We start from the raw sequence: 27,344 nt of genomic DNA on the forward strand, positions 1-27,344 counted from the left end.
ATCTTTAATTATATACTCCATATATAAAAATACAGCGAGCCCAGTGAAACTCCCTTTTTAACAATCCTATTACAAGAAAAGTATTAAAATACAACGAGAGAATTAAGGCGTGGAGTGGAGGTGGTTCTCTATCAGCCTTGCACAGATTCATTTCATATAATCAAACACACCAAATAGCAACAGTGACCCAAAGCAGAGAACTGCACAACACTTTCCCAAATCTGGGATCTACAACCTCAAAGACTCGCAACAGTGCAGGACCAGGAACAGTATGACTACATCTGGGTTGTCAGGGAAACAAAAAGAAACTCCAGATGAACAAAAAGTTATTTTAAAAGTCATTGTTTTTGATCCTCTAAACAGGCTTCAGCTCCCCCCCCCCACCCTCGCCTGCTTTGTGCCCAATGTGTCAACAGACGCCTGAAAACAGCTGCTGCTTGATCCTCTCCTCTGTCTTCCCCTCCTCCTTGACCCCCCCGTCACTTCTCTGGCACACATCTGTCCATCTCACCGACTCCTCCAGCTCGGACAGCTTGATCTCGTCCACGTCGGTTTCCTCTTCCTGTTCCTCGACAGAAGCCCTGCTCCCCGATAAGAACCAGAAGCCCCTTTGATGGTGTGTATCCTCTTCACTCTCCTTTCCACCTTCGCTCCTTACGCTGCCCCTGCTCTTCCTCCCCTCTTCTTCTTCCTCCTCCTCCTCCTTTGAGTTCCTCCTCAACCTGTCCATCTCCGTCTCCATCAGAGGGGACATGTTCTCCCTCTCCTCTTCCGTTTCCCCGGTAGTTTTCTTCTTCGCCTTGCTGCGACCCCTGAGGTTGCGCATCTGAAACCAGAGAGATGTGTTTGAGGCAGTTTTGACACCTGCCAAACCACAACAAAGCCTCTCTCATTGATGCCTCTTTCCTGTGCAGTTTGAGGTCATATCTCCGCCTATTATTAGACATTTATACTGAGTGTTTCTATTTGCTGTATGTCTCATGTTTAGTAACAACTTTTGAATGGCACCTTCTGTGACATAAAGCCTGTATCCTAAAGGCAGAACAGACACAAGTGACAGATTTGAGGCGGAGGTGGAAGACAATGGGGAACAAACCTTGAAGTCTTTTCTCTTGCGCTGCAGAACGGGTCTCTGAAGGAAGAGGATTTGCTTGGTCGACAAACTCCCGTCACTGCAGAAAGAAAAAGGAAACAGCACTTTTATTATTACTTTTACCTGTTTTTGTTATAATCTGTCACTTTTGAAATCCAGATTCTGTTCGCTGCTGTTCGGAAAGTGACAGGTTACAAGACAGCAGCACGTCAGCGACGGCGCTTTTGTTCGCAGCAGCGGCAGATATTATAAGCGGTTTCATGTCGAGACGAGCATATGATCTTTATTTGTCAGATCTTAAACCATCTGTTCTGTGTGTCTAAGCTACGCCGACAGGCCTAATCCCAAAAACAACCAGACAGGCAGATTCAAAAAAAATAAGCGAAAAGACTGTAAAATCAACAAAGCACTAATTAGTCCTTAGTTGTGTGAATATATAGAGAAAGTAAAGGACAGGTGTGTTTAAGGTTTTTAAAGTGGAATCTTTCAGAGATCCTTTCTTCAGTAAATGCAAATATACAGCATTAGCGTAAGAATCCTAGTTTGTAAGTAGTAGCAGCACAGCATAGTTAAAGCTAAAATAGAAATGTGGTCCCGACTGATACATTATATATGACATGAAGTAATTAGCTAAATGTGTACGCAGCATGCTTGAGATGTTTAATGGGAGAGGACAGAAGAAAAACTTTTTGGGACTTATATATTTTCTTTTTGGTGAAAAGTTGGAGCTTTTGAACATTTCTTGAAATGTTTAGAGGGAACTATAAATATTTAATGGAGTAACTCTGAATCTGAAATGTGTCCCAAATACACTTTTTGCTTTGTGTAAGATGTCTGAATCCCAAAAGTTTGAAAAACACTGGTTTAGTGCCGTGAAATGTGTTGAACTTCAACAAATGTGTATTATTATCCATGATCCTAAAAGTGACTAGAATTCTAAGCTGTCAAATAAATGTAGAGGAGTAGAGACTACAATGTTTACCTCTGAAATGTACCAGAGCTTAAAAATTGTACTTAAATACAGTACTTGAGTAAATACTTTCCACCAGGGGTACGTTGGGGTGTGGTTCTGTACCTGTTGGTCTTCACAATGGGTGTGGGTAACACACACATCAGCCTCCATCCATAGGGAGCCAGAGACTGGAGCAGGGGGATGTAGTCTGTCTTCACCACAACTCCCTGGACATGAGAGACAGAAAACACTGAGGAAAAGGCATTACGCACACACACACTATTTTAACTCAGCCGTAAGCTCACTTGCTACATTTCTTCATCTCCACTCTTTCAAGTAATGTTTGACAGAAAACAGCTTAAGCCTTCAGTCACAAAGGATTCCTCAAAGTGCACAGAGTATTAAAAACTCAAAAGACCCACATCGACAACGGTCCACTGCTCCACCACGATGGCGTCGTAGGAGGTGTGTGTGGCGTCTTCCGCGGAGCTCTGGAAGATGAACACACTGTCCACTGATGAAACGCCATTGTCTGGAGAAACGGGACAGGGTCAGATGAAGAGAGGAGGATGTATGCGAGTCAGACAGGAGTTACAAGCTCATCTCCGCTCTACAATCTCTCACTATTGATCCCCCTGTTCCCTCTGGCTTAAGCCTACTTATACCATGGGTGACTGAACAGTGACTTATGGCATAAGCCGCGGACTTAACTCACGTCGCTCCATGGATATCATCCATTACCCTGCAGTGGAGCGGCGGCTACAGCCCGAGCTGCTCCTTAATCTTGTCAATGCTGTGAAAGGTGAGGCGGTTTGGTGAAAAGTTACGTTTGAGCTGCAACCATCCATATGGTTATTTGATAAGATCAAGTGAATGTGTTTAAGAGTAACTACACCCATCCATGGACAAAGACAATCCAACAAAAAAAAAAAAAGTGTTAAAGTGCACCTATCATGCTATTTTTAGGCAATAGCATAGGTCTCAGATATATGTCTAAGTGTTTTGCTCAAAATACCAAACAGATCACCCATTCTAGCCATGCCTCATATCCCTCTATTCCTGTTTCAAAAGTGCTGATTTGGGGTATAAAGCTTTAAAAAAAAAAAGATTGATAAAAAAAAAGGAGGGCGCTGAGCTCATGCGGGAGATTCTACCGGCAGATACTGCGGTGATGAAACGCCATATCATGGATTATCAAGGATTATTTCTGAAACAGTATGGAGCTCAAAGGCTTTCTCTTTTGCCGGTTATACCTCAAGGTGAGTTCCTTTTTATTTCCTGCTTCTTCACACACATGCTCTGTGCAGTACAGGTTAGCTCTGAGTGTTAGCGATGCTAATGTAACACCGACCATATTACGTCCGAAACAGTCGGGCATTGTTTCTGATAGCAGCGTTTCTGATTGGGCCGTGGGTGTAAGTAAAGCCAGCCTACATTTCCGATATTACGTCATATCAGACGCAAATCTGGATCAGCTCCGTTGTAGCCCCGTTGTTAGAGATTTGGGAACAGAGGAAAAGAGAGGGTTTTATTTTCTGACGCTGTGTGAGTTCTCCGACACACCGGGGACACATCTTTATGTATAAAAGGACATCAAAAAGTGCATTTTGCATGATAGGTCCCCTTTAACATGAACTACCCCCCTCAAATCGGAACAAGATGTGCTAAAACTCAAATGTGATGTCATTAAATATAGAGTCTGAAACTGCTCCATAGAATCCATAATACATCAGGGAATAGCCTACTGTATGTTATGCACTGAGAATACCAAGGGGAATATGCTGAATAAATTGGGACAATTCAAGTTTTAGAACCGGGAATACTACAATGGAAAAAGGCTCTTTTGGGTAAAAAGAAAAAACTCTGTGGAAACTGAAATCAGCCTCTCACTCATTGTCTACAGAACAGCTCTTTCCTTGGGCTATGGAAATAAAACATTACAATTCTTAATTCATGTGGTGTCCGCCTTATTGGTCCACCGTATTGGAGAACCCGCAGGTAATCGTCCCCCAACTCTGCAAGTAACCTTATCTTTCCGGAGGATTTGTAGCTTCCATCAAGAGCTATTAAAGATTAAAGTTGAGTACTTTATGGTACATTTTCTGATTCGATGTTTCATGCTCTACATGTGTGACTCTAGAGCAGTGGTTCTCAACTGGTCAGGCCTCGGGACCCACTTTTTACTTTGTCAATAAATCGCGACCCAATATTTCGAACCACAACCAATTCAACAAAAAATCGTGCTGTAATATATATATACGATTTTCAGCATACATTATTAATTAAAGTGAAGTACAGTGCATATATCCCGTATATCCCTTCACAGAACTAAAGTATGCTTTAAAAAAAAAAGGTTTAATGAGAGGATGGAATCAAAGCTGAACTGTATAACATAAAAAGGCACACATGCTGAAAACCCAACCCCAGAAGGGGGTCTGGGGGGATTCTCCTCCAGGAGATTTTTAGAAATACTAACATATAAACTACGCATTCTGGTACACTCTGAGAAGAAAATAAATAAATCTATTACTACCCGACATATTTATAATATTTTATGCCATTGTTTGTTTTTCACTTTGTTCTGACAGCTTGCTGCTCCTCACAGAGAGAAGAGTAAAGAGGAGAGAGTCTGTGTGAATTACTTTGAATTGTGGGTTAGGGTCGACATCAGCAAAGATGTTTTTTTGAGAAGATGATCACTACAACAGAAGTTTTCTAAACCGTTTATGGTCTCCGGTACTTCCAGTCCAACGCCTACTGCATGTACAGCGTTAGAAAATCAGGCCTTCAAAAATAAAAGTTTGACTTTTTCCACAAAAAAAAAGAAAATCAATCAACTTTTTTTTTCTTCACTCACAAATCCGTGACCCACTCGAAACGGGTCCGCGACCCACCAGTTGAGAACCACTGATCTAGAGTGAGAGCCCTTCAAAAAGGACGACATATGCAGTAGTTAATTGCTATGGCCACAAACCATACCGTTATTGTCTTCAAGTTGGAAGAACCCATCGATGAGGTGCGCCCCGCTGGTGAAATGCTGAGTCATGTGGTCGAGCCAGTTTGTGTCGACATCTGTGATCAGCCCTGCTTCCTTCTGCACCTGCAGCGGCACCCTGAGAGAGTAGAACCTCAGAGAAGTGTTCAGCTCCTCCGTGTGGTTGTACAAGGCGAAGAGCTGCATCCCTACAGGCACACAAACACAAAGCCAAAATGAACTCTGCATAATGAGGCTTTTTTATTTAATAACCCCAGTAGAAACAGGTAGTGGGGGCAGAAGTACTAAGATCTAAAATAGTATTACTGCAGTGTAGAAATACTCATTGTGCACTGCAGGATTTACAATTTCAGAGTACATATTTATTTATGTGTTCACGACTTTTACGTTGAAGCTGGTGATGGTCGAGCTCACCAATAATAATCCTTATTTATTAGTTGATTTCAAAATGTGTAATAATTCTAAATCTGCAAAGTTATATAAATGATCACATCATCATCATCAGTGGAGTAAAAAGTATCATTATGTGCAGCTGAGATTAAGTGGAATATAATTCAAAAGGGGCCTAAAATAGAAATATTATATATGCAAAAAGTGTTTGAGTGTTTACTCTTAATGCATGCTTTTGGGTAATATTAAGCTGTCTTTGGCTTTTTTCTGCTGTAACAAATGCAAATGTCCCCTCTGAGGGACGTATAAAGGTATTCTAATTCTTATTTAGTGACATTCCCTCACTGCAAACAGGAAGCTGGTAACTTACTACCCTGCGCTGGGGGTGTAGCTGCATTCCCATCTTTCTCTGATCCCTTGATCCGGATATGGTTGTTGTTGTGCGTCGTCGCTCTGCTCTGCCCCTCTGTGCAGGAGGACTTTCTCTCCGTGCCTCGATCCAGCTCAGGAGAGCTGGGCCAGCTGCAGGAGCTCGAGCTCTGTCTGTCTGTCTGATTGGAAAGATCCAAATGTTTCTCTGTGGACTCTTGGAGGTCTGGTAGACGGCCTCCCTGCTGTCTGATTATACCTGCAGCTTCTGGAGGGCTGGGACACAACGGCTTCACCTGGGCTTCTGCTGGGTTCTGATTTGAACGCTTAAGAACTGTGTCCACACCGCTGAGATGCTGGTTCCTTGATTCTAGTGACTCGTTGAAGATTTGCTCACTGGCCTCCTCTTGGTCGAGCTCTAAACTCTGGATGGGTTTCAGAGGAATGACGTCTCTTGTCTCGTCGTCCTGTGTGTGATTTTCTACACCTTCATGATCTAACCCGGGCTCATTATGATGTGGTTCTGTTGGATCTGTTGGGCTGTTTTTAGCGCTGAAGGGATGTCGGTGAATAGGTGAGGGGCTTGAATGTAAGGAGGACAGATCCTCAGGGTCCCAGTTCCCTGAGTAGCAGGGTCCTCCGCCTGGCTGCTGGAGGAAGCCCACAAACATCACCCCCTGCTCCGCTACATCCTGGATCTGTAAGGGGTTTAGCATAACCACAACATTAACTCACACTAGAATACATTTAGAGGTTTGGAAATATAAAAATACTTGTGTATGCTGCTCTTGCTCTTTTGCATATCATGCATTTTGTTTTTGCTATGTTTGTAAAAATGTAAACTTCTTAAATGTTTTATGTGAGGGACTGCGGATGGAAATGAGCTCAAAGCTAAATCTGGCACTGTTACGCTTGACACATTTGAATGTTTTAAGTGTTCATTACTGTGCATTGTCCCTGCCAAATAAACGATTAAATAAAAAGGCGTCTTTCAAAGCAGCACAGATACATGTGCTCTGTCTCTTCTTCTATAGTCAGACAAACAAAGCCTCATTTACACACAAACAAAGGCTGACGTACGCAGAGTAGATATTCAGCTGAATAACAACCTAGCTAATCATCTGCAAAGATCAAATATTCAAATGACAAAGGGACCTCATTATCTCAACGCATCCGTGTGTGTACGCGTACTTTGCCTGTGTGTGTGTGGGGGGGGGGGGTTGTGTGTGTGTGTTTGTGCCGCTCCCTCCCATGGAGCACTGGTGGTTAATTGTCAGTTGATATTTGAGCTGACAGTTTTAGACAGGCTCGACGGGAGAGAAATCAAATTGCTAACTACTACCAAACAATAACGAGACACATCTTCCCCCATTACCCCACTGCTCTTGACACTTCACTCATCCATACACACGCAATCACATATATTAACAGTCTCTCCATTACCAGCCGACACCCTCGCAATTACACAAAGTCACACAGTTTTTATCTGATGAGTACGTCCCGAGACAGATTGAGAGTGGGTGGGATGGCGAGGGCTTGAGAAATTGAAGTATAGAATTTCAAAACTGAACACACACACACTCACACCAGCCTGTCACTCTGCCTGCCCAGTGCCGCTCCTGCTTTCTTATCTAGAACTCTCTCTGGCAGCTTGTGATCCGATTGGTTATTCATGTCACGCTGCCGGAGCCTATCACATTATATTCAGTGATGTGCATTTCCATCCAATCAGGTTTCCCTTTGTGCTCTATGGGTGTTCAGATGCAAATCTATTCAATAGAGCACATTTTCATTTCCCATTGTGGGACCGTTGGCGAATTCATGAGCATGGAGACCAAAAGTGAGTTTTACAGCTGATAAATGCCAGTGATGACGCTGTGGTTGGCGGGGTATCTTAGGGTTACGTCTCATTATAGTAAACCATAGCTCTGTGACCTTCCATTCATTATAAAAGGTCCTCCTTCTGTTCCCTAGTTACACGATATGGAGCATTGTCACATGAGATGCAACTAGTGGGGATCCATTTTTTTTTTTTTAAATGAGAAGGAAAGGAAATCACTGTTCTTCTCCTCCTCCATTTATTTGTTAGAGACAGGGTTACCATATGGCACAGACAGGCAATTACAGACAGTTGCCTGTAGCCCTTTGAGCCCCATAATGTTTCTCCACTGTCACAGCAGCAGTGTTGCGACAACATGAGAGACACACAGGAAAACAAATACAGAGCATATCCAAGGGGGAGCCGGGTGTAAACAGATTGTTTTCTTGCACATGTTTTTTTTGCTTTCCTGCAAACATGGCAACATCAGTACATCAAATCCATGTCATGGTGTGTAGTGTACCACCCAACCTCTCATAACTCTATTTTGTTCATATAGTCACACAAAGTATATACTAACTATTCACCATTGTTTCTTTAGTATTGTACTCCAAGAACATTGTCAGACTCACAACAGTTTACAAGGAGAGGCTGTTCTTCACACATTCCTGCAACCTTATACTACACAACAAGTGGAAACTCAGTGTGCTGTACTACTGTAGCAGCAGCAGCTAATGATTGAGAAACTAGACCCAGGCAGAGATGAGGAGCAGACTTCATAAAGTCTCTCTGCTTACCTACATGTTTTATAACTACAGTAAGGTTTCTTGACCAAATGAAGCTGACTCAATGGACATTAGCCAGCAACTATTTTTAGTGCCACAGATATATTTGGCCTCATATAACTATAAAACCGTTTCCAATTGCAGTTAGAGAATATGGTATAGCCATAGTTGAGGTTTTGGAATACCTATTGAGGGAAACAGCCTCCCTAGTATGTTCACATATAAAAGTGAATGTAAATTAGTTTTTCTTTTAAAAAGGAAGCATTTATTGCCCGAAACCTGTTTTCACTAAAAGGCCTTTCCTCTGAGTAATTGTGGCGATGTTAGGCCCTTTAACCTGTTTACCTCATCGTTAATACCATGTTGCGCAAACATCCTATTTGACCTTCCCTAGTAATTACAGTAAAAAGACTTTTGAATTGAATGCTAAATAATGAACTCACCCTCTTGACATAGCTCTGGATGACTTCTGGTTCAGCAGCCTGGTGACTGGCCACACACACATCTGTCTCCAGGCGCTGTCTCGACCACCTCAGTTGGCTCTTCTCTGAACTACAGGTTGAACAATTTGAGAATTTAAACAAATATTCAGTATAAAACATTAATATGTAATTTAGTTCCCTTCATCTCTGCTCCCATCAACCAAAAGTGTCCTTGTACTGTTATTAAATTACATTTCCAGGCTGTCCATTATCACCAGAGCAGTTCCACCACCTCCAGACTACATGAGATTCAGGCACACATGTTCACAACTGCTCATTGACCCAGAATGATCACAGGAGAAACATAATGGCAATTCTGGTACAGGCTGACTTTCCCATTAAACGAGAGCACACATTCACCATGATCACAATAGACTTATTAGACAGAAAAAGGGACTGAATTTCCTTCTTCTCCCACTGCAAGAGACCATCATAAAAGCAGCATTCAGATACGCCTCTTCACATTTGGATTGAGGTCAGTGGGAAGGCCGTGGTAATATCTTGTGCTCTCAGGCGTGAGTGACACTCGCAGACAGATTTGAAACAGTACTTCTGTCAGATTTTTTTCCCTTTCATTTTTAGGATTTTTGATGAAAGGGGATGGCGGTGATGGGTAGATAAAAGGCGGAGTTAAAAGGCGACGGAGGGGGGCGAGGAGGACAAAAGAAAAGGGGGATCAGCCATCGCTAAAGGAAGCAGATGAAAGGATGGAGAGATGGTTTCTCTCTTTCAGCGCGCCGTTCCCCTCTGGCGAGTGCTGATGATGCAATCAGCCGTCTCAACGGTGACAGGTGCTTGGAAGCAGCAGGACCACTTGGCAGGAGGGGCATCAAAGGAGCAGCCCGGCACCTGTGTGTGCAGTAGTGTGTGTGTGTGTGTGTGTTTGTGTGTGAATGAGTGTGTCTGCAATATGCTATTCCTTAGATTCACATTATAAAAGGAACACAGGAGGGTGCCAAAAACGGTATACTTAGCTAAATAATTCCTTTAATTGCGAAGAAGTCGAAGAAAATAAATTGATATCATGTGGAGGGAACATATGTAACTATGTTTTCTCTTTGTGACACACTTTGGGACACACACTTTTGTATTGAAAAGTTTTTGTAATCTGATATGTTAAAGAGAGTCAGCATCATTTAAAGTAATGTAGATTACTTGCACACGGTATGTTTTAGGAAATGTCAAAAAAATAACACTGTTTTTGGAATTCTATATAAATTCCTATGTAAACTGTATGTTACTAGCAAGTGATAAATATATGTTCCAAATACTATAAATTGCAAATATCTATATTCCCTCTCATAAATAGGTATGTTTATCATTTTTACCACTTAAAGATGGGGTAGGTAATTTTGGAGAAACCAACTCGAGTCCGCTAGAATTTGAAAATACACAGCCGGAAAAAATCTGCCACTTCCTTATGGGAGCGTGGTCTTTAAATTTGAGAGCATACTTTATTGATTTCACGTTCAGAATATGTATTTCTTTCCCTCAAACCCTGTCCTCACACTCAAATAGTGCCTGCTTGGACTTAGATTTGCTCTGCTTCTGCTCAAACTGTACTCTTGCACTCAGATATATTGCTGTTTACAGATTTCCTGTGTTCCAGCTTAAAACCTTCTCTTCGCACTCAGGCTGTTTCTGAGCGCTCGTGAAATGTCTGCTCTCAGATTCTGTAAGCAGCAATATATCTGAATGCAAGCGTACAGTTTGAGCAGAAGAAGAGCAAATCTAAGCGCAAGCAGGCACTATTTGAGTGTGAGGAGAGGGTTTGAAGGAAAGAAATCAATAAATTATGCTCTCAAATTTAAATACCACGCTTTTGAATAAAGATAGGGAATAACCCCCATAACAGAGCCCCTCCTCCAACACACACAAACGGGCACATCACCAATGAGGGCACGAGATAAGTTTGTGCACAGATGGAGGGCTGACAGGCAGGTAGGCCATCCAGTTATTTTAGCCGGGCCGGCTCAGATGATTGGTCGTACTTTTTACAGTACTACGGCTTCCACAGATGACATTTCTTTATGGATTTTTTGTTAAAGCACTTCAGATATTCATTGCTATCGGGATGTTAAGAGCATTCCATGGAATATAACAAAAAGTGTACCTCGAGCCGGTTTCTCAAACTTACCTACCCCACCTTTAATATTGGCATGTTAGTATACTGACCTTTGCTATTTCGTTAAAATCAAAAGTGAAGCTGAGGTTTGGGGCCATTAAGTAGATGTATTGGGTCATATACCAAAATAATTGGGCAATTTGAAATGTTGAACAGATGATGGCACTAGATGAGAGAAGTTAAAGGTTTTAAAAGGTCATTCAAGTTTTTATAATTCATCCTGAGGGGAAAATGGATGTCTGTAGCACATTCTGTAACAATCCATCTGGAAGATGTCAAGATAGTTCACAGGATAAGTGAAAACTCTGACCTCCTGGAGGCACTAGATGAAAAGTCAGGGGATCACCAAAGTAATTAGGATTCATCCTGAGGGACACACGAATGTGGAAATCCATCCAATAGTTGTTGAGATTATTACGCCTGGACCCAAAAAATGTCCCAAAAATGCCATCCAAAGACGTTGCCATTGCCAAAACCATTAGGAGGAAAAAAGATCCATCATTTTGGACTGAAATTGAAACATAGCTACAAGTCCACCAACAGAAACTCTGCATGAACGAATATAGATTTAGTTTTGAGCAAATCTGTCACTCACTTCCACGACGTGATGCAGAGAATAAAGCTCAGCTTGCATGCTGTACTAGAGCTGATAGCAGGGATGTATGAACATAATGCTCTGCTCAAATATGACGTGAATATTGAGGTTTTCTCCAGAGAATAACTGGGTTATAGAAAGCAAACACAGGCGCACAGTACAGTATAGTATCATGCATAGTCAAAAGAGAAAGAATTGGGACAAGGAGCTAAAGTTAGCCGGTTTTTGTGGCTGACTCATCTGCAATTAATTTTACATCAAGGGAACGAGGTGAGGCGCAGAATTGAGTTTGTGGTAATGGGTCTCAATTGGCTTCCATGTCAAAACAATGAAGTTGCAAAAGCTGTTCTTACCGTTGTGTAAAGTGGCTGTAAATCATCTATGTTAATCAATTTGTGACAGAAAAGCTGAAAAACAGTGTGTGTTTAGTTTGTGTACCTTGGCGTCTCTCGGACCAGCACGGCCCGGTGGAGCTGGCGCTGGATGTGTGCGCTACGAGGTCCGCAGGGATGGACAAACGGGTGGACGGCGACCAGGACAAAACCCTGAGCGTAGAGCTCCCTGACCTGAACAGGAAGCTCTCTGACGGAGGAGAGACAAAGCACCGATGACACCGGCACCTCTGGAGGGAGGAGAGGGGAGGGGAGAAAGAAGCATATGGTTAAGAAATGGACATGACAGGTTACAAAAGAGGCTGAGGGGAAATTGGTAGAGAGGAAGCGCTGGAACAAAGAGGAAAAAGGGAAGGAAAAAAAGAAAGGACAAAGGGTGTAAATAAACAGAGACAGGGCATGTTTCATTATGATAATTCCCCCTGAAGAACAACACATGGCATCTTCACGCTAAATCTGAAAGTAATTACACCAGAACTATTAGCCTTTGTCTCCACTGTCACCAACAGCCTGTTTATTGGGAAACAAACACACGGAGGCAAATGTGCAACGACAAAAATGCAATTTCTCATACTGGAAAATGCTCTTTTGAACACATTTACACCTACACAAACAGGCGGTGGAATATATTTAAAAAAGAGCACATACATCAAAAGGATGGCAATGCTATCAAAGTGAGGTATTAGCAGCCATCGCTAACACAGAGCTGGTTATCTTATTACCAAACACAATGGAGAGAAACCCCCTTCACTTCAGTGGAACATGGTTAGCAGAGCTTATCGTTTGGGAGCAAACTGTCACGGCAAAATCCACGAGGGAGAGCGCGCTGTTTGCTAGAACCACCCTCTCAGGGTCAGTGCATTGTAGTTAAGCTCCCTCTCTGTTCACTGGCTTTTAAAAGGGAACACGTGCATGTGTTGCTGTGTGTTTCTGTATCGCTGAGTGAAGCCAGGTGTGTGTTAGAGGGAGAGAGAGAAGCGTGGAAAATGAGATGAGAGAAGTGAAGAAAAGGGTGACACAGAAAAGGAGAAAGCAGTTAGCAGAGTCGTGTTGGAGAGAGAGAGAGAGAGAGATGAGGCTGTCTGTTTGTGCCTGAATGCTTGTCATCCTTTCCAATTCAATCTCATTTGCATGGGTCTGGAGAAGAGAAAATAACCTGAATAAATTAGCTAGACCCACACAAAACACACACACAAACACACACACCTTTTCAATTTGTTCTCCATCATGAGGCCTGTTCACACACACATATGAGAGGCTGGCCAGCATGCGAGGACACAAGAACACACACGCTCCTGACTTCTATCTCAGTTAAACAATAGGAGGCAAAACTCCCTGATAAAAAATCCAACCATCACATCACACTTGGCATAACTGCTTGGAACCATGAGGGCCTTTCATCAAGCTAACACTTAAACGGGTGTGTGTGGGGACTTATCAAAAGCAGTACAGTGAGGATGATAACAATAATAACAGCTGGAGACTGGGGTGGGGGGTGGGGGGTGGCGGGCGGATAACAACGATCCTGTCACCGTAAACAGTCATTAGCCGTCATTAGCCCTGCGCGGCTGGCACTCACCCACCGACGAGACGCGGGCAAGGCATCGCAGCTAATTCAGGCAACGCAAACAGAAGTTATGAGGGTGTTATTCAGCGCTGTAGGCTGGGAAACAAACTTCATTTATACTGTCTGCCACTGTGGGATTTAGAGGGGAGGCTGCAATTCCGCTCCAGAATGGGAACGGCTCAGGGCAGAAAAGCCGGGTGGAGTTTTATAGTGCCAGCAAGAGAGGGCAGGGGGGGGGGGGGGGGGGGGTGTAGACGTGCACAAAAGAGTGTGCATGCATCTGGAGAGTAACCTGGAGATGTGTGATGGAGTGTTTGTGTGAGGTTGAGGGTCAGGGAAGAGAAGAAGTGGAAAAAAAAGTACGAGGATATACAGATCATAGAGCTTGGTATCGGCTTATTGTACGTTTAATTAGATTTTTAAGCCCTTTTTAATAGCTCAAAAAGGGAAAAAATCCCATTACTGTGGTTAAAATCAACAAACAAAACGACAGTATATACCGTTGCTGAGTTTTATTGAATTTGATTAACTGAAAAGTAAGAGGTAAAAAGGGGACAAACTGTGTGTCTAACCCTGGAAATAATGGAGTCTTACTGCGACAAAAGTAATGTTAGGGTGACGTCAGTACAGTTCAAATGTAGTGCCTTCTCTCATCAACTCCAGACACTTTAATATCATCATCACCCATACATGCATGTTTAAAAGGGAGATACAGACATTGTTTAATGGACTCAAGATGCATCAGAGCGGCTGTTCAGCTGTTGATCCCCTCTGCTCTGCTATTTCAGTCCCCACCCGAAGCTTTGACCAAACGACAGCCGCCATGTGTCGTGTGCGACGCTTCACTTTTTGACCCTGGACTTCACAATCTGCATTTGGAGTGAGAGAGTCGTCCCCCCTGCTGCTGCTTGAAAGGTCTTATTCATTCCTTGCACAAAATCCCTGAGTTTCAGTGTATGACTTTAAAGCAAACATATATCCTGTGTGTGCCCCGGTATCTCAGCGAGTGTGAGGACCATCTTTGCCTATGTGCGTGTGTGAATGGAAAGAAAGAGTTCGCACTAAGCCTGCTAGGTGATGCATGGGGATTACTACTCACAGCTACCCTCAAGGCTTATCCCTCTGCTTGCTGGAGGTTCACGTTTATTTAAATAGCCTTCTAATGACTTGCAGAGGTTTTAGGCTAGGATATGTGCCAAAACAGTGACTATAAAATAATCAGCTTCCTGTAACCAGGAGCTCCCTACTGTTTTTGGGAATGCAGCCACAGACTAGGAGAGCTGTTGGTCAGCATCTAAACGTTGTCAAAATGGGGGGGGGGGGGGGGGGGGGGGGGGCTGATCTCTTCAGAAGGCCGCTTTACAGAAAACATCTGACTCAAATGTTGGACAAGTAGCCTACAGTAGAAGCAGGAGGAAAAAAGCAGGTTTGCTTTGGTGAGAACACAGCGTGGCACTTAAGGCGCATAGATTACCGTGTACGTGTGATGCTGTGAACCTCTCAGCCATCTTTGACGGAAACTGCTAAAATGCAGGAAAATGATTTAAAGTCAGATCAACAATCTTTCAGAAAAAAAATGCCTGGAAAAGTGTGTCAGGCAGCAAAGATCTCGCAAACTGATGGATTTGCACGTCGCCTGCTCTCTAAACCAAATACATCACACACGCATTCTGATAGCAAAGATGTACCGCATAAGGCAGAGCGAACATATATCAGTCTTTGACAGCAGAGGAAATATGTATCAGAGCATTCAGGTGTGGATCACGTACACAGCAACACGTACATAGCCTATACCTCCAGACAAAATAAAGTACCCCACAGGTATACAGTAGCAAGAAGCCACACAAACACCCGCCCACACACACACACACACACACACACACACACACACACACACACACACACACACACACACACACACACACACACACACACACACACACACACACACACACACACACACACACACACACACACACACACACACACACACACACACACACACACACTGCTGAGCATTAGCCACATGTTGCAAGTTTTAATGAGCCGAGTGGGTCTCCCTCTCCGCAGGGCGGCAGAAAGTCATCAGCAGAGTTCAGCTCCTCACTGTCTGCTACAGAGCCCGGCGTTAGTCACGCAGCATCACACCTCACATACTTCCTCACACATCTTCAAGATTCTTGACTCGTGCTCACACCCCCTCACTCTCGAGGCACTCCAGACCTCGCTGGTATCTCTCCCGTTTTTATGCGCCATCCCTTATCTCACCCTCTGCTCTCGGTTACACCACCTTTGTCCTGCGTCCCTTCCTCCTTTCTCCTGTTCCGCTTTCTACATTCTGATTTGCTCATTATCCGAGCGCAGCTTCGACACAAAGGAGGGTTAAAGAGTCACACCTGGCTGTTACTTTTCATACTCAACATTCATGACTGCAAATCAAGATGAGCAATCAATGTTAAAAAGGAAGTAATGACAATCATGTCACCTATTGTAAAAGTGGGTGTAAAGGTGCAGCAGATTGGCGATTGTAGAGTAGTAAGACAACTCTGTAGAATAAGAGAAAACCAAATAAATGGTCCATGCGTGAAGCGCAGGCCGAACATTTTCCCTCATCCTCCATGTCTTCACCGCAGGGTCGCTCTGACCCAGTGAGAGCAAGTAGGGCCGAGTCACTGACAGAAATATATTTCAGCTAAAGCACTCCGGCAGTAAGAGCGAAGCTCATAAAACAAAGGCTGACTCTATATTATCAGCTACACTGTTTCTGCCGAGTTTTAATCGCTCGCCAGTCAGAGGTCAAGTTACAAACCGCACTCCACTTTATTTTCCACTTTAGAAATGGAAAATAAATATCCAACTACAGTAAAGTCTGCTACTACGGTATTTTTGACACAACATTTTAATTATCCAGAAGGATGTGTATATTGTTTATATTTGATATACTATTTTTCATTTTCAATTTATCTTTAATTGTTAACTCTTTTCCACTTTGTAAGTATTTGTATTGTAATGTTGAGCACACTGGTCCTGTAACAAAATAATTTCCCAATTTGGGATAAATAAAGTATCTATCTATATATCTATCTATCTATCTATCTATCTATCTATCTATCTATCTATCTATCTATCTATATATCTATATATCTATCTATATCTATCTAATGTATCTCGGAAGGGCATCGGCTGACATATTTGTTTTTCATTACTGTGTAGGAGTCGTCGTGTGACGCTGGCAGGGAAATAATATAGTTAATGGAAGCCAAATTGAATTAAAGCATGGATTTGACCGTGGGTTTCCTCAATGTCATAGACCGACATACAGATTCCTCTATCTGCCTCACACACACACACACACACACACACACACACACACACACACACACACACACACACACACACACACACACACACACACACACACACACACACACACACACACACACACACACACACACACACACACACACACACACACACACACACACACACACACACACACACACACACACACACACACACACACACCAACATACACACACATACAAATAAATCCCTTTGCTGGGAATGAGGTCTCTCAATCTCCACAAACAATCAGATAATCCTTCAGGAATCCTTCACTTCTCTTGGTCTCTCTATCACAAATGGAGAGGGAAACAGGGAGAGAGAGAGAGAGAGAGGGAGAGGGAGGGAGGGAGAGAGAGGCAGGCATACACCCACTCACCACCACACACATAAACACAATCAATTCACAGTAGCTGTTTTTATCCTAAAATAGAGTATACCCATCTTAAGCAGCTCAGGTATCGTCAGTGAGTTTACCATATAAATGACCTGCCTGTTGGTTGAAAGATAACACTAACTCCGTTGACTAAGTGCTATAAAGTGTTTTGTGTGAGTGTGAATGAACCGGCATCGACTGTAAGAGCAGTGTTTGTGTGTGTGTGTGTGTGGTCTTTCTGTATCTGCTGCCCGTGCGATTTGACAATTTATCTGCTGCTCCTGCCTTCAGCAAAGAGAAAGACTAGCAATCCTCATGTCTATTGTCTGTTTTGGTCACCACCACCATTTGGAGTTGCCAGATCTCCCTCAGCCAACACTACAGCCTAACCAATTTGCCAAACATAATAGGGCTGGCTGGAAATGAAGCCGACTGGCAAACAGACAAATTACCACTTGGCCGTGGCACTCTGCCTGCTGTCTGTTACAGTGCTGTATTGGAGACTCCTCTAAAAAACCACTTCAATGAGCAACTTGCACCTGCTTCAGCGAGGAGGGCGATGGAGTGCAAAGAGAAGGCTTGTAGCAGTATTAAACCAAAAGGGGGAAAAAAAGGTGATTATTTTTTTATCTATCCGCTTTAACACTATCTGTTTCTCCTCCTTGGCTCTCTATTCCTTCCCTTCCATCTCTTTGCAGTCCACACCGATACAATGGCAGAATTAGTATTTTTAGAAACCAGATGCCTCTGGAGGATTCTCATCAAACATTCTCAAGACGCCGCGAGCATGCACACACGCACAAACAAACACACACCCACACGTTATTAGACACACACATGTGGTTAATACACACATCAGCTTTAGTGTATTGTCATCGTGGGAGGGGGAGGCAGGGGGAAGTTGGCGGGCACGGCTACAGCTGCTGAACAATATAGCTGAATCTGAGAATTAGAGAGAACTCTTTGAACTCTGCAACAAGAGCCGCACAAAGACACAACTTCAGCTTTTAAGCCACTTTTCACCCTCCGGATACTTACAGTATAAAAAAAACACACACAGTTCTGCAGAGTTGCTGACCTAAACATTTCATTTAAGTGGTTAAAGTTGGAACAGCGACTGTGGATATTTTACGAGTGGAACACACAAACACTGTAGGCAGGGTTCAGGATGACGACGCAGAGCAGGGTTCAACAGAAAAATGAAGTATAGGCAACCATACTTATAGAAAAAAGGTTCTCAGCAAAAATATCTCCGTTGAATAAGGACCAAATGTGAAGCAAATTCCTTGGAGCGTGTTCCCTTCGCCAGAGTGGAACTTCGACAAATGTGAAACTGATTTGAATGGAGACTATCTGCTGAATCCGATGGCCAAGATTTGTGCTTCTCATTTGAGCCGTTTCTTTTTCCGAAATGGCCTTCTCTATCTCTCTCTCATTCACTGTTCCCTACAGCACATTTTAAAGTGATTTCACACACTTAGGAATCATCATCATCACCTCGTCATCCTGGGAGCTAAAAGCACTGCATTTTGGGATAATTAACACAAAACAGAATATATGCTGTAAATGTGTCAACCTGAGGGTGTGAAAAGTGAAACAAATTGGAAAGATCCTTAAACTTGCATTCATTCTAATTGGTGAAAAAACAAGTCCTATTGTATAGAAGTGTATGACAAAATGTCCTTGTACTAACTTGCTTTGCTACAAATATGTATAATGACTTTCTGGTTTCAATTGCTGGTTGTAATTCTTCTTAAAAGGAGCATAATATTCATTTTGTACATTGTGCGAGGAAAGTATACTATTAAGGGCGGGACTACCTTGTGATTGACAGATCTCTATCCAAGTATTTTCTGGTAAAAGAACAAAATGCTTGAATTTCTAAATCACAATCATTATCTTTGGTCTTTGATAGAGAAAACAAGCAGCATATGACTATTTCAAGAATGCAAGTGTGGGAGACAGGAAGTCACATGGATATCTCATCTCACTGAGGAGCCAAGCCAAAGGAACACACATAGATGGAGATATGTACAATGTTTAGTGCTCACAGGAGAACTGGTAAATGGGAATGATTGACCGATTCATCCCTACCTTCTTTCCCCAGCAGAAAATCCAGGAAGTGGTAGGTGTATGCCACGCCCACTTTGGTCTCCACCTGAGGCCTTCGCAGGGTGGAGTAGATATTACCCGGGCTTCGCCTCTCTTCTGCCTTCCGCAACTTAGGAAGCCTACACCCCATATCTCTGTGATTTAGGAGAGGAAGAGAGGAGAGGTGATGAGAGGAGAGGAAAAAAGAAGTGTTAATAAAAAAGATGAGAGATGAAAAGAGAAAAACACAGTGAGAGTGCTAACAAAGACTCAAGAGGGAGAAATTGAGTTTCTAAATATACAAAACATATTAGCACTTCCAACAGAGTGTGTGCGCGTCTCTGTGTGAGTGTGCGTTCGTGCGTGTGTGTGTCACAAGTTGGAATGCTTTCTCACGTGTGAACTCAAGCTGTGGGAAATAATGTATGCTTCTAACTATCTCTTTTCCTCACACTCACATGCTGCAGCAAAGCTGAATTATGAAAGTGTCAGCCATTACCTGCTTGCTGGGCTGTGATACGGGCATCTCCTAATCAAATGGCGCTGATTGGGAGCGACATGTTTGATCAGAATGAATTAAAGCAGAAACGAGAGCGATTTCCTGCCCTGTCAAGCAAAGCGACATGTGACTAGATAGACGGGGAGGAGAGGAGAGACGTTAAACATGTTTTACTGCTAACCAATTTATATGTTGATGCAAGTAGCCTTGTCGCACAAAGGAATCTATGGTATTGTAAGAGTCTTTCAGATTTTGTAAGCACCAGGAGAAACCCTCAAGCGTAGGAGATTGGAAACACAATTTGAAGATTGGCTCAAATTTCCTTTTAAATTCCTCCTCTCCAACAGGCAATTTAGAAAAAAGATGGGGGAAAAAAAACGAAAAACAAAAAGAAGTGAGTCCTTTGGGAGAATTGGTAAGTGGAAGTGAATGAACGACAAATGGGTGCAGGTTGGGAGAAGAGAGGACAAGAAAGAGGGGTAAAGGACAAGAGAAGAAGGGCGTGGTCAAATATCATCAAGCTAATTGGATGTGACAGCGTCGGAAAACTCAAACCATCACCACGGTTACGCTTAATATCCCCGTCTGCCACGGCTTGTAAGTGCCACACGGTAAGGTCCACATCTGCATATCTGTGTGTGTGTGTGTGTGTGTGTGTGTGTGTGTATATGTGTGTGTGTGTGTGTGTGTGTGTGTGTGTGTGTGTGTGTGTGTGTGTGTGTGTGTCTTCCCTAGAGGCAGGTCTATATCTGCATCTCTGTATCTGTTTAGGGAGCATGGCGAATGACACAGTCACTCCCATTGGGCCAAGTGCACAGACATTAACTCGGCTAACGATCCTGACAGACGACATTAAGCCCAGTGTGTGTGTGTGTGTGTGTGTGTGTGTGTGTGTGTGTGTTTGTGTGTGTGTGTGTGTGTGTGTGTGTGTGTGTGTGTGTGTGTGTGTGTGTGTGTGTGTGTGTGTGTGTGTACATGTTTTGGTGACTTACTTTGATGGTAAGTGCATTTCCAAAAGGTTACAAAGTTGCAAAAGGCAGCATCTACGTGACATTGTCATACCTCATCTGTCTTAAAATGGTACACTGTCATTTTAAAATTTGCAAAAACAAGCAATTAGGAGCCATTATTCTTTCTATACAACATGCTCTTTGATAATGAGGACAAACCAATGGAGACATAGAGGTGAAGCTTGGGAAAGAGGAGGAGAAACAGAGAGGCAACAGTATATCTCATCTTAATCTTCCCTCTCTTTTTCCTCCCACCACTTCTCTCTCCTCTTGACCTGTGCGTGCTCCTCTCTCAAACTCGCATTAGCTCTTCAATGTGTCATCGCTCAATTCTCTGCTCCTGTCTGACCCATGCCTTAATCACCTCTTTCTCTCTATGGCCTCTGCTGGGCTTCTCTCCGCCATCCTTGATTAGGACAACTCCATTCTTTCTCCTGGTACAATGGCATTGATTAGTCTGACAGTACTCATCATGTATGTCTTTCCTTTTTTTTCCAAACCAATGATTACAAGAGCTCCAATCCTTACCCGTTTCATCTTCAGTTTTCCCTGACTTTTACTCTAACTCAATCTGTCCACTTTTGTTTTCATAGCTTCCCTCAAGTATTGCCTCTTCGACCCGTTCCCTTAACTCTACTCTCTTGATTCTGCCATTCAATTCATAATTGTCAAACCATCCATTTCAACTGTCCTCAATTCTTCTTGTAGATACATTATAACAAAGATACTTAATAAGAAAAAAGATAACGCTTTACAATTGGCGCCAATGGTATGAAATGGTATAAACTTCCTGTCCCTTAAATGGGCATGGTCTAATGTACTTATATCTTATTTTGCTAGCATTAGATATGGAGCTAAAAAATGTGCTTATCATTACCATAATTGGTAAGCTAGGTCGTTTTCGAATGTAAGTTGATGTTAGCTTAAGGTTTCGACACAGTTTGACTAATACTAACGCAATGTTTTGAACAATTTTGAGATTGTGTGTTATTGGGACAGACAAATCAGAAGAACAAATGTTTTCTCCAAACCTTTCTGTCTGAAAATAACCATTTTATTGTCAGAATCTTTGGAAGTCATGCAGCTTGTAAAAGATGGGGCCAATATTGACTTTGGTGACTATGGGGCCAAGGAATCAGTAATAATCTGTGTTCACTTCTCCCAGTGGAGTTAATGGGCTCAGACCTGAAGCCAGTCTCCTGAAGGGGCGCGGTTGTGGTAAAGCCCATGTGACAAAGATACAGGAAATTGACTCTTAGTGTGGCGTCTCTTTTATAAAACATCTTTGATTATAATGTTACATTATGTCCTTCCACGCTCCCTCCCAGGCCTCAAACCCTCTCCAGCCATCCTCCGTCTGTCCAGTCCTTCTGTCTGGTGGCTAAATGAGTTTTCACAGCCAAAGTGCTCCCCCGCTGAGCCTTTTAAGTCCCATAAGACTATTACACTGTCTCCAGACAGACAGCCAGACAGTCAACTAGGTCCTGGTACATGAATAAGTTGGAGCATATATCCACTGCTACACATTTCCCCTCCAGGGCTGTGCTTTAATACGCTCTGTCAGCACAGGCAGATTAATGTGGGAATATTTATCAGGCATAATCTGTGGCTGGGAAAAATGAGGTTAGGGTGGAGCATAGGATAAAGAAGAACAATGTAGTTAAAATATGATAATAATGGTAGCTGTTTGACAATTGGGAGGAAGACAATGTGAAGATCGGCAAATAGGGTAAGAGAAATGTCTGTGGGGAGAGACTTTCTCACCCATCTTAATACAATGTATTACCCCATTGCAAATTACCTCAATTTTCATAAATGTCTTTATGCATTGTGCAGTGCTAAAAAATCATAAACATTTGGAATATCTTGTTTACTATTTTGCTCCGGGCCGTTGGATTTATTGCTCTCAAATTAAACCTGATTGGCTCTGTAGTCTTAGTCTTGACTAGCCTCCAGCCCTACTGTTAGATCCTACATGTCTTTGTCCTTTTTATTGTACGCGGATGGTTCAGTTTCAAAACATAAGGCCTCGCTTTAACAGATGAACTCTGTTTGCACCATTTAGAAACAGATTTCTGTAATTGGACACAACGTGGAATGAAAAACCAAAGTGGTTGGAGCACCGGGGAAACTCCCAGCGCCTCCTAGACTCGAGGCCTTTTCGCAACATATGAGGCCTTTTTCTCTACATGTTGACTTCAAACAGAATCTCTCGCTTCTCCACACAAGCATACAGACAGAAAAAGGCCTTGACAGCAAAAAAACTTCCATTTAACACAGAGAGACGGGAGAGACAGATAGATGAAAGAAGTGAAAGCGACAGAATGGAGTGAAGAGGCAGATAGACACGGAGTAGCAGAGGGCTTCTCATTAGAGAGTCTCTTGTAACCGAGAGTTTTGAAATGACAGCAGATTTACACGAGAGTATAATCCGTCTGTGCTATGCCACTGCTCTGCTACCTCCCGTGCCACTCAGAGGGGGGGGGGGGGAGTCTGCTTTCCAAGAAACAACATTTATCCGCTGCAGAGGGAGAGCTACTGTACAGACGGGCACAGAGGGTTGGGGAAATTAACAGTAAATAGAAAGAACCATCAGGGAGCCTCTTCAATTCACATGTTGGTTCCCAAACAATTACAGTATATAAATATAAGCTCACTAATCATAATCCCCTACTGTGCTGACTAACTACAGGTAGGAACAGCTGTTATGATAAGAAATAAGTAAGCAATAATGACATAGTTTCTAAATTACTTCAAACATGGATGTGTTGTTTCTGTTCTGCAATTTCTTGTTATTTGTAAGCCGCTATATACATCAATACTGATTTATCTGCAGTACACCAATAATATGGCCAACACACTGGCTGATTTAATGGTCTAACTCTAAATGCAATATTTTTAAACTCATCCCATCCATTTCTTCTGTGGTTACAGTATGAGTGTGATAATGCATTTTGAAGCATCCCAATAACTATGGGCTTAGCAGAGCAAATGCCACTCTGCGCTTACACATGTCCCTAAAAACATTGTTTGGAATAAGTCCAATTTTTTAACAAATCTGCCCAAGCATTAACAATAAGGGCCAATGCACATAGCAGTGTGGCATTTAGCAAAATGTTAGGGATGTGAAGGAAAGAGCAAAAAAGGTGTATAATTGCTTCTCTGATTTTCTCAAACAAATAAAACAAATGCCCATTGGTAGTCGAAGCTCAGCCAAACCAGTATAGTTGCAAGACACAGATTCAATTCAAGTTTATTTATATAGCCCAATATCACAAATCATATTTGTCTCAGAGGGCTTCACAAATCAACAAACACAATTGACAATGTAAACGCAATGTAAAACAATGTAAAAACAACAGACGTATCTTACAAGATCAATGTGAAAATACAAATTTAAAGAGGAACATAACACAATGACACAAATACAGTTACTCAAGGATTCTACATATGTTACTAATTAAGGGTCTTTATAATAATAATAATTATTTTTATTTTTATTGCGCATTTCAAGAGACCCAAGGACGCTTTACAATGGGAAACAAAACAACAAAAATAATAATAGTCACAAGGATACACAGGTTAGAAAAAAAAAATAAAAAAAATAAAAAAATTGAGCTGTTATTCAAAAGACCAAAATGTAATGCAGAACTGTTGATCACGACTACGTCATGCCACCTAAAGAAAAGTGTTTTGCTGCATATAATACAAAGCAGTTGCCAGTTGTGTTGAGTATTTTTCATCCTAGGCACAAAACTGATTTACAACAAGCATCCGCAAATAAAACTGTCTTTACTGGCTTCCATTCTCCTTTATTATAGGAATTTATGGGCCTGCTTGAAAGCCATAATTCCTACTGCCTGTGAGTGCACTGCCTAATGTCTATGCAAGGAATTCAGTCTATCAGCAGTTTGACTCTGAATCAAGTTCCCTTTTATAGCTGCGTGATTGTTTACCAGCAAAAAACACAGAGGTAAGTCAATAAAAACGGTTGCATTATTGTTAATAAACCCTTAATGATAATGATAATATGTGATGTTTTTCAATGCATTTCTAAATGAGAGGTGACAGACTGAGTCCTGGGGAGTGGGCTTCCCTCCCACTGGGTTGGAGCTCCACTCAGTTTCTATCTAGGGGTGGGGTATGCTGCTGATAGTGGGGGTGACAGCAAGAGCAGAAGAAGGAGGAAGGGAGAAAGGGGGAGAAAGACAGAGAGAGCGAGGAAGACAGACGGAGAGCAGACTGGGAGCATGTCAAGTTGCCTGGAGGGAGGTGTGATTCCTGCAAGCAACAAAGTAGTCACCTCAAACGGCGTTTTAATGAGGCTGCATGGGGAGGATAAAAAACAAATTATGACATTGATGTATTGGTTGTCGCAAAGCTTATTCTTGTCCAAAAAAAAGAACAGTTTATTAACAGAGGAAAGCTGTTAGGACCTGGGAATCAATTTACTAAACCCTGAGGTACGCTTGGACATAAATCCAGCAGTGTAAAGTAACTAAGTACTTTACTTAAGTACAATTTTGACAGACTTGTACTGCACTTGAGTATTTCCATTTGTTGCTACTTTGTACTTCAACCCCATTACAAACCACAGGTAAATATTGACCCCACCTTATTTCTGTGATATCTTTAGTTACTTTGCACATTTGAATTAATGATATGAAATATAAACCATACATAGGACTTTAGTTTCACCTGGAGTAATATTCACAAGGTAACCTGCAGTATACAACAACAACAAAATTAGCTGCACCGTTACCAGCTTAAACAACACGTTAATGCATCGATAACCAGCACATATATATATGCCAATCTGCATAATGAGTACTTTTGGTACTGAAAGTACATTTTGATGCTTTATGTACTTTTACTTGATTCACATTTTGAATGCAGGACTTTTACTTGTAACAAAGTACAGTATTCCTACGCTTTGGTACTTCTACTTTTACTTAACTATAAGATATGAGTACTTCTTCCACCTCCATAAATCCATAATTTATATGTTTAGACATTTCTTTGAATAGTGCTTCCTAATAGATTCCCAAGCTATATGGTGGCGAGCACCCATACATAGCCATGTAACTAATTGATGCCCGCTGCATTTTGTGCGTGCAGCCTTGCTTGAAATTACATGTTTCTGGTTTTCCCTCTTTGGTGTTTTCAACCTCAACCTCTCTCTCCCCCCACACACACTCGCTCACACACTCTCCCAACACGTGGCTAGCTGATGCTGCCCGTTAACGCCGGTAGTTTAGTGAAATGGAAATGATACATGACAGGTTGCTTACGCACCAAATCTTTCGCGCGCGCGCCCACACACACGCACACTTCAGCCCCCTCTTCCATCTGCGCTCGAGACTTTTACTCCGTCACGCATATCTTGAGTTCACTTCAACCTGTGACAGCCAGCAGCAGAGGGCTTATTCATTTCGTTCCGCCACGGATAACAAATGGCACACAACATCACACAAATCAGACGAGCCGCTGAATGTCTAAACTCAAAGGATTTCTCTCTGTCACAAGAGTTTTATTGTGAAAGGATTCAAAAGATGACTCCTGACCTTTACTTTAATAGGGTATTTCCGCCTGTACATGTCGTTAACTCTGTTCCAAGTTCTTAAAACGCTAGTAAATCTCATTTTGTACAGCCAGAAAATGCACATGGCTCGATAAGAAAGACAAAAATATATTAATTTACTTCCGGTGAATCATGTTGCCAATACTCATAAATGTCAACAATGTTAATAAGTAAATTTTGTAGGTATATAAATTAACAATCAAGAGTTGCACTCACCTTCCAAGTGGTCCCCAGTCTGCTCGGTGTGTTCTCTGTACTGAGAGCTCTCCTCACTTGTGTCGATGTGAGCCCCTCTCTCCTCTCTTTAATGTCTGTCCTCGTCACGGCTGCTAAGAAATGACACACATCAGGTCAGATGCTGGAGATCCAATGTGAGCTGAACATGAATCCTCCATTTGGAAAGTATACATCTGACTGCTGCTGAATCTCACGGGCGGCTCATGATAAACACACCGTCTCCCTCTCTGTCACCAGCGTGTGTGTGAGGAGGAGAGGCAGCTTCACACACACACACACACCTCCTCTCTCCTCAATGTGCTTTCTCACTCTTCTCCAGGTTGGATAGGATACTGTGAAACATTTGAGAAATAGTATGAATCAAATTGTGGGTTGAAATTAAATAAACCAGCTCAGTGGTTGCATATTACTTAAAAAAAAGGGTATAAAATTGATAGATTTTTCAAGTTTTCACCATGTGTCAAATAACAGTTTTTGGTCACACATGGTTATAGGTCTACCATCAATGTTATGGGCTGCTTTGGAGAATTCATATTTCATAAGAAGCTATCCAGACTTATCCATAATTCAGAAACGTCTGACTGGGGTGTAGGTGGGTGGGGCTGTTGGGTGGTCACAAGCTGAACAGGGCACCCTGGGGAGCC

General features: G+C 42.4%; 1 protein-coding gene across 3 annotated transcripts; it reads right to left on the reverse strand.

Moving 5' to 3' along the window:
* Positions 1–377: 377 nt before the first annotated feature.
* rftn1a (raftlin, lipid raft linker 1a) lies at positions 378–26,911 on the reverse strand. Of its 3 annotated transcripts, none has more exons than XM_079653219.1 (10): positions 26,680–26,911; positions 19,377–19,528; positions 12,044–12,227; positions 8,847–8,955; positions 5,804–6,497; positions 5,025–5,228; positions 2,468–2,577; positions 2,169–2,272; positions 1,097–1,172; positions 378–826 (listed from the first exon to the last, which is right to left on the reverse strand). In XM_079653219.1, exons 2-10 carry the CDS (start codon positions 19,522–19,524, stop codon positions 410–412), a joined length of 2,046 nt encoding a protein of 681 aa, XP_079509345.1. In that variant the 5' UTR covers positions 19,525–19,528; positions 26,680–26,911; the 3' UTR covers positions 378–409. The 3 variants fall into 3 exon arrangements, with proteins under 3 accessions (XP_079509345.1, XP_079509344.1, XP_079509346.1); XM_079653218.1 differs by having other exon boundaries at positions 381–826; positions 5,801–6,497; XM_079653220.1 differs by lacking the exons at positions 12,044–12,227; positions 19,377–19,528; positions 26,680–26,911 and adding an exon at positions 9,078–9,297 and having other exon boundaries at positions 381–826; positions 5,801–6,497.
* Positions 26,912–27,344: the final 433 nt, after the last annotated feature.

The sequence above is a fragment of the Notothenia rossii genome, assembly GCF_949606895.1.
Source record: "Notothenia rossii genome assembly, chromosome: 10".
In the NCBI taxonomy this organism is placed as follows: Eukaryota; Metazoa; Chordata; class Actinopteri; order Perciformes; family Nototheniidae; genus Notothenia; species Notothenia rossii.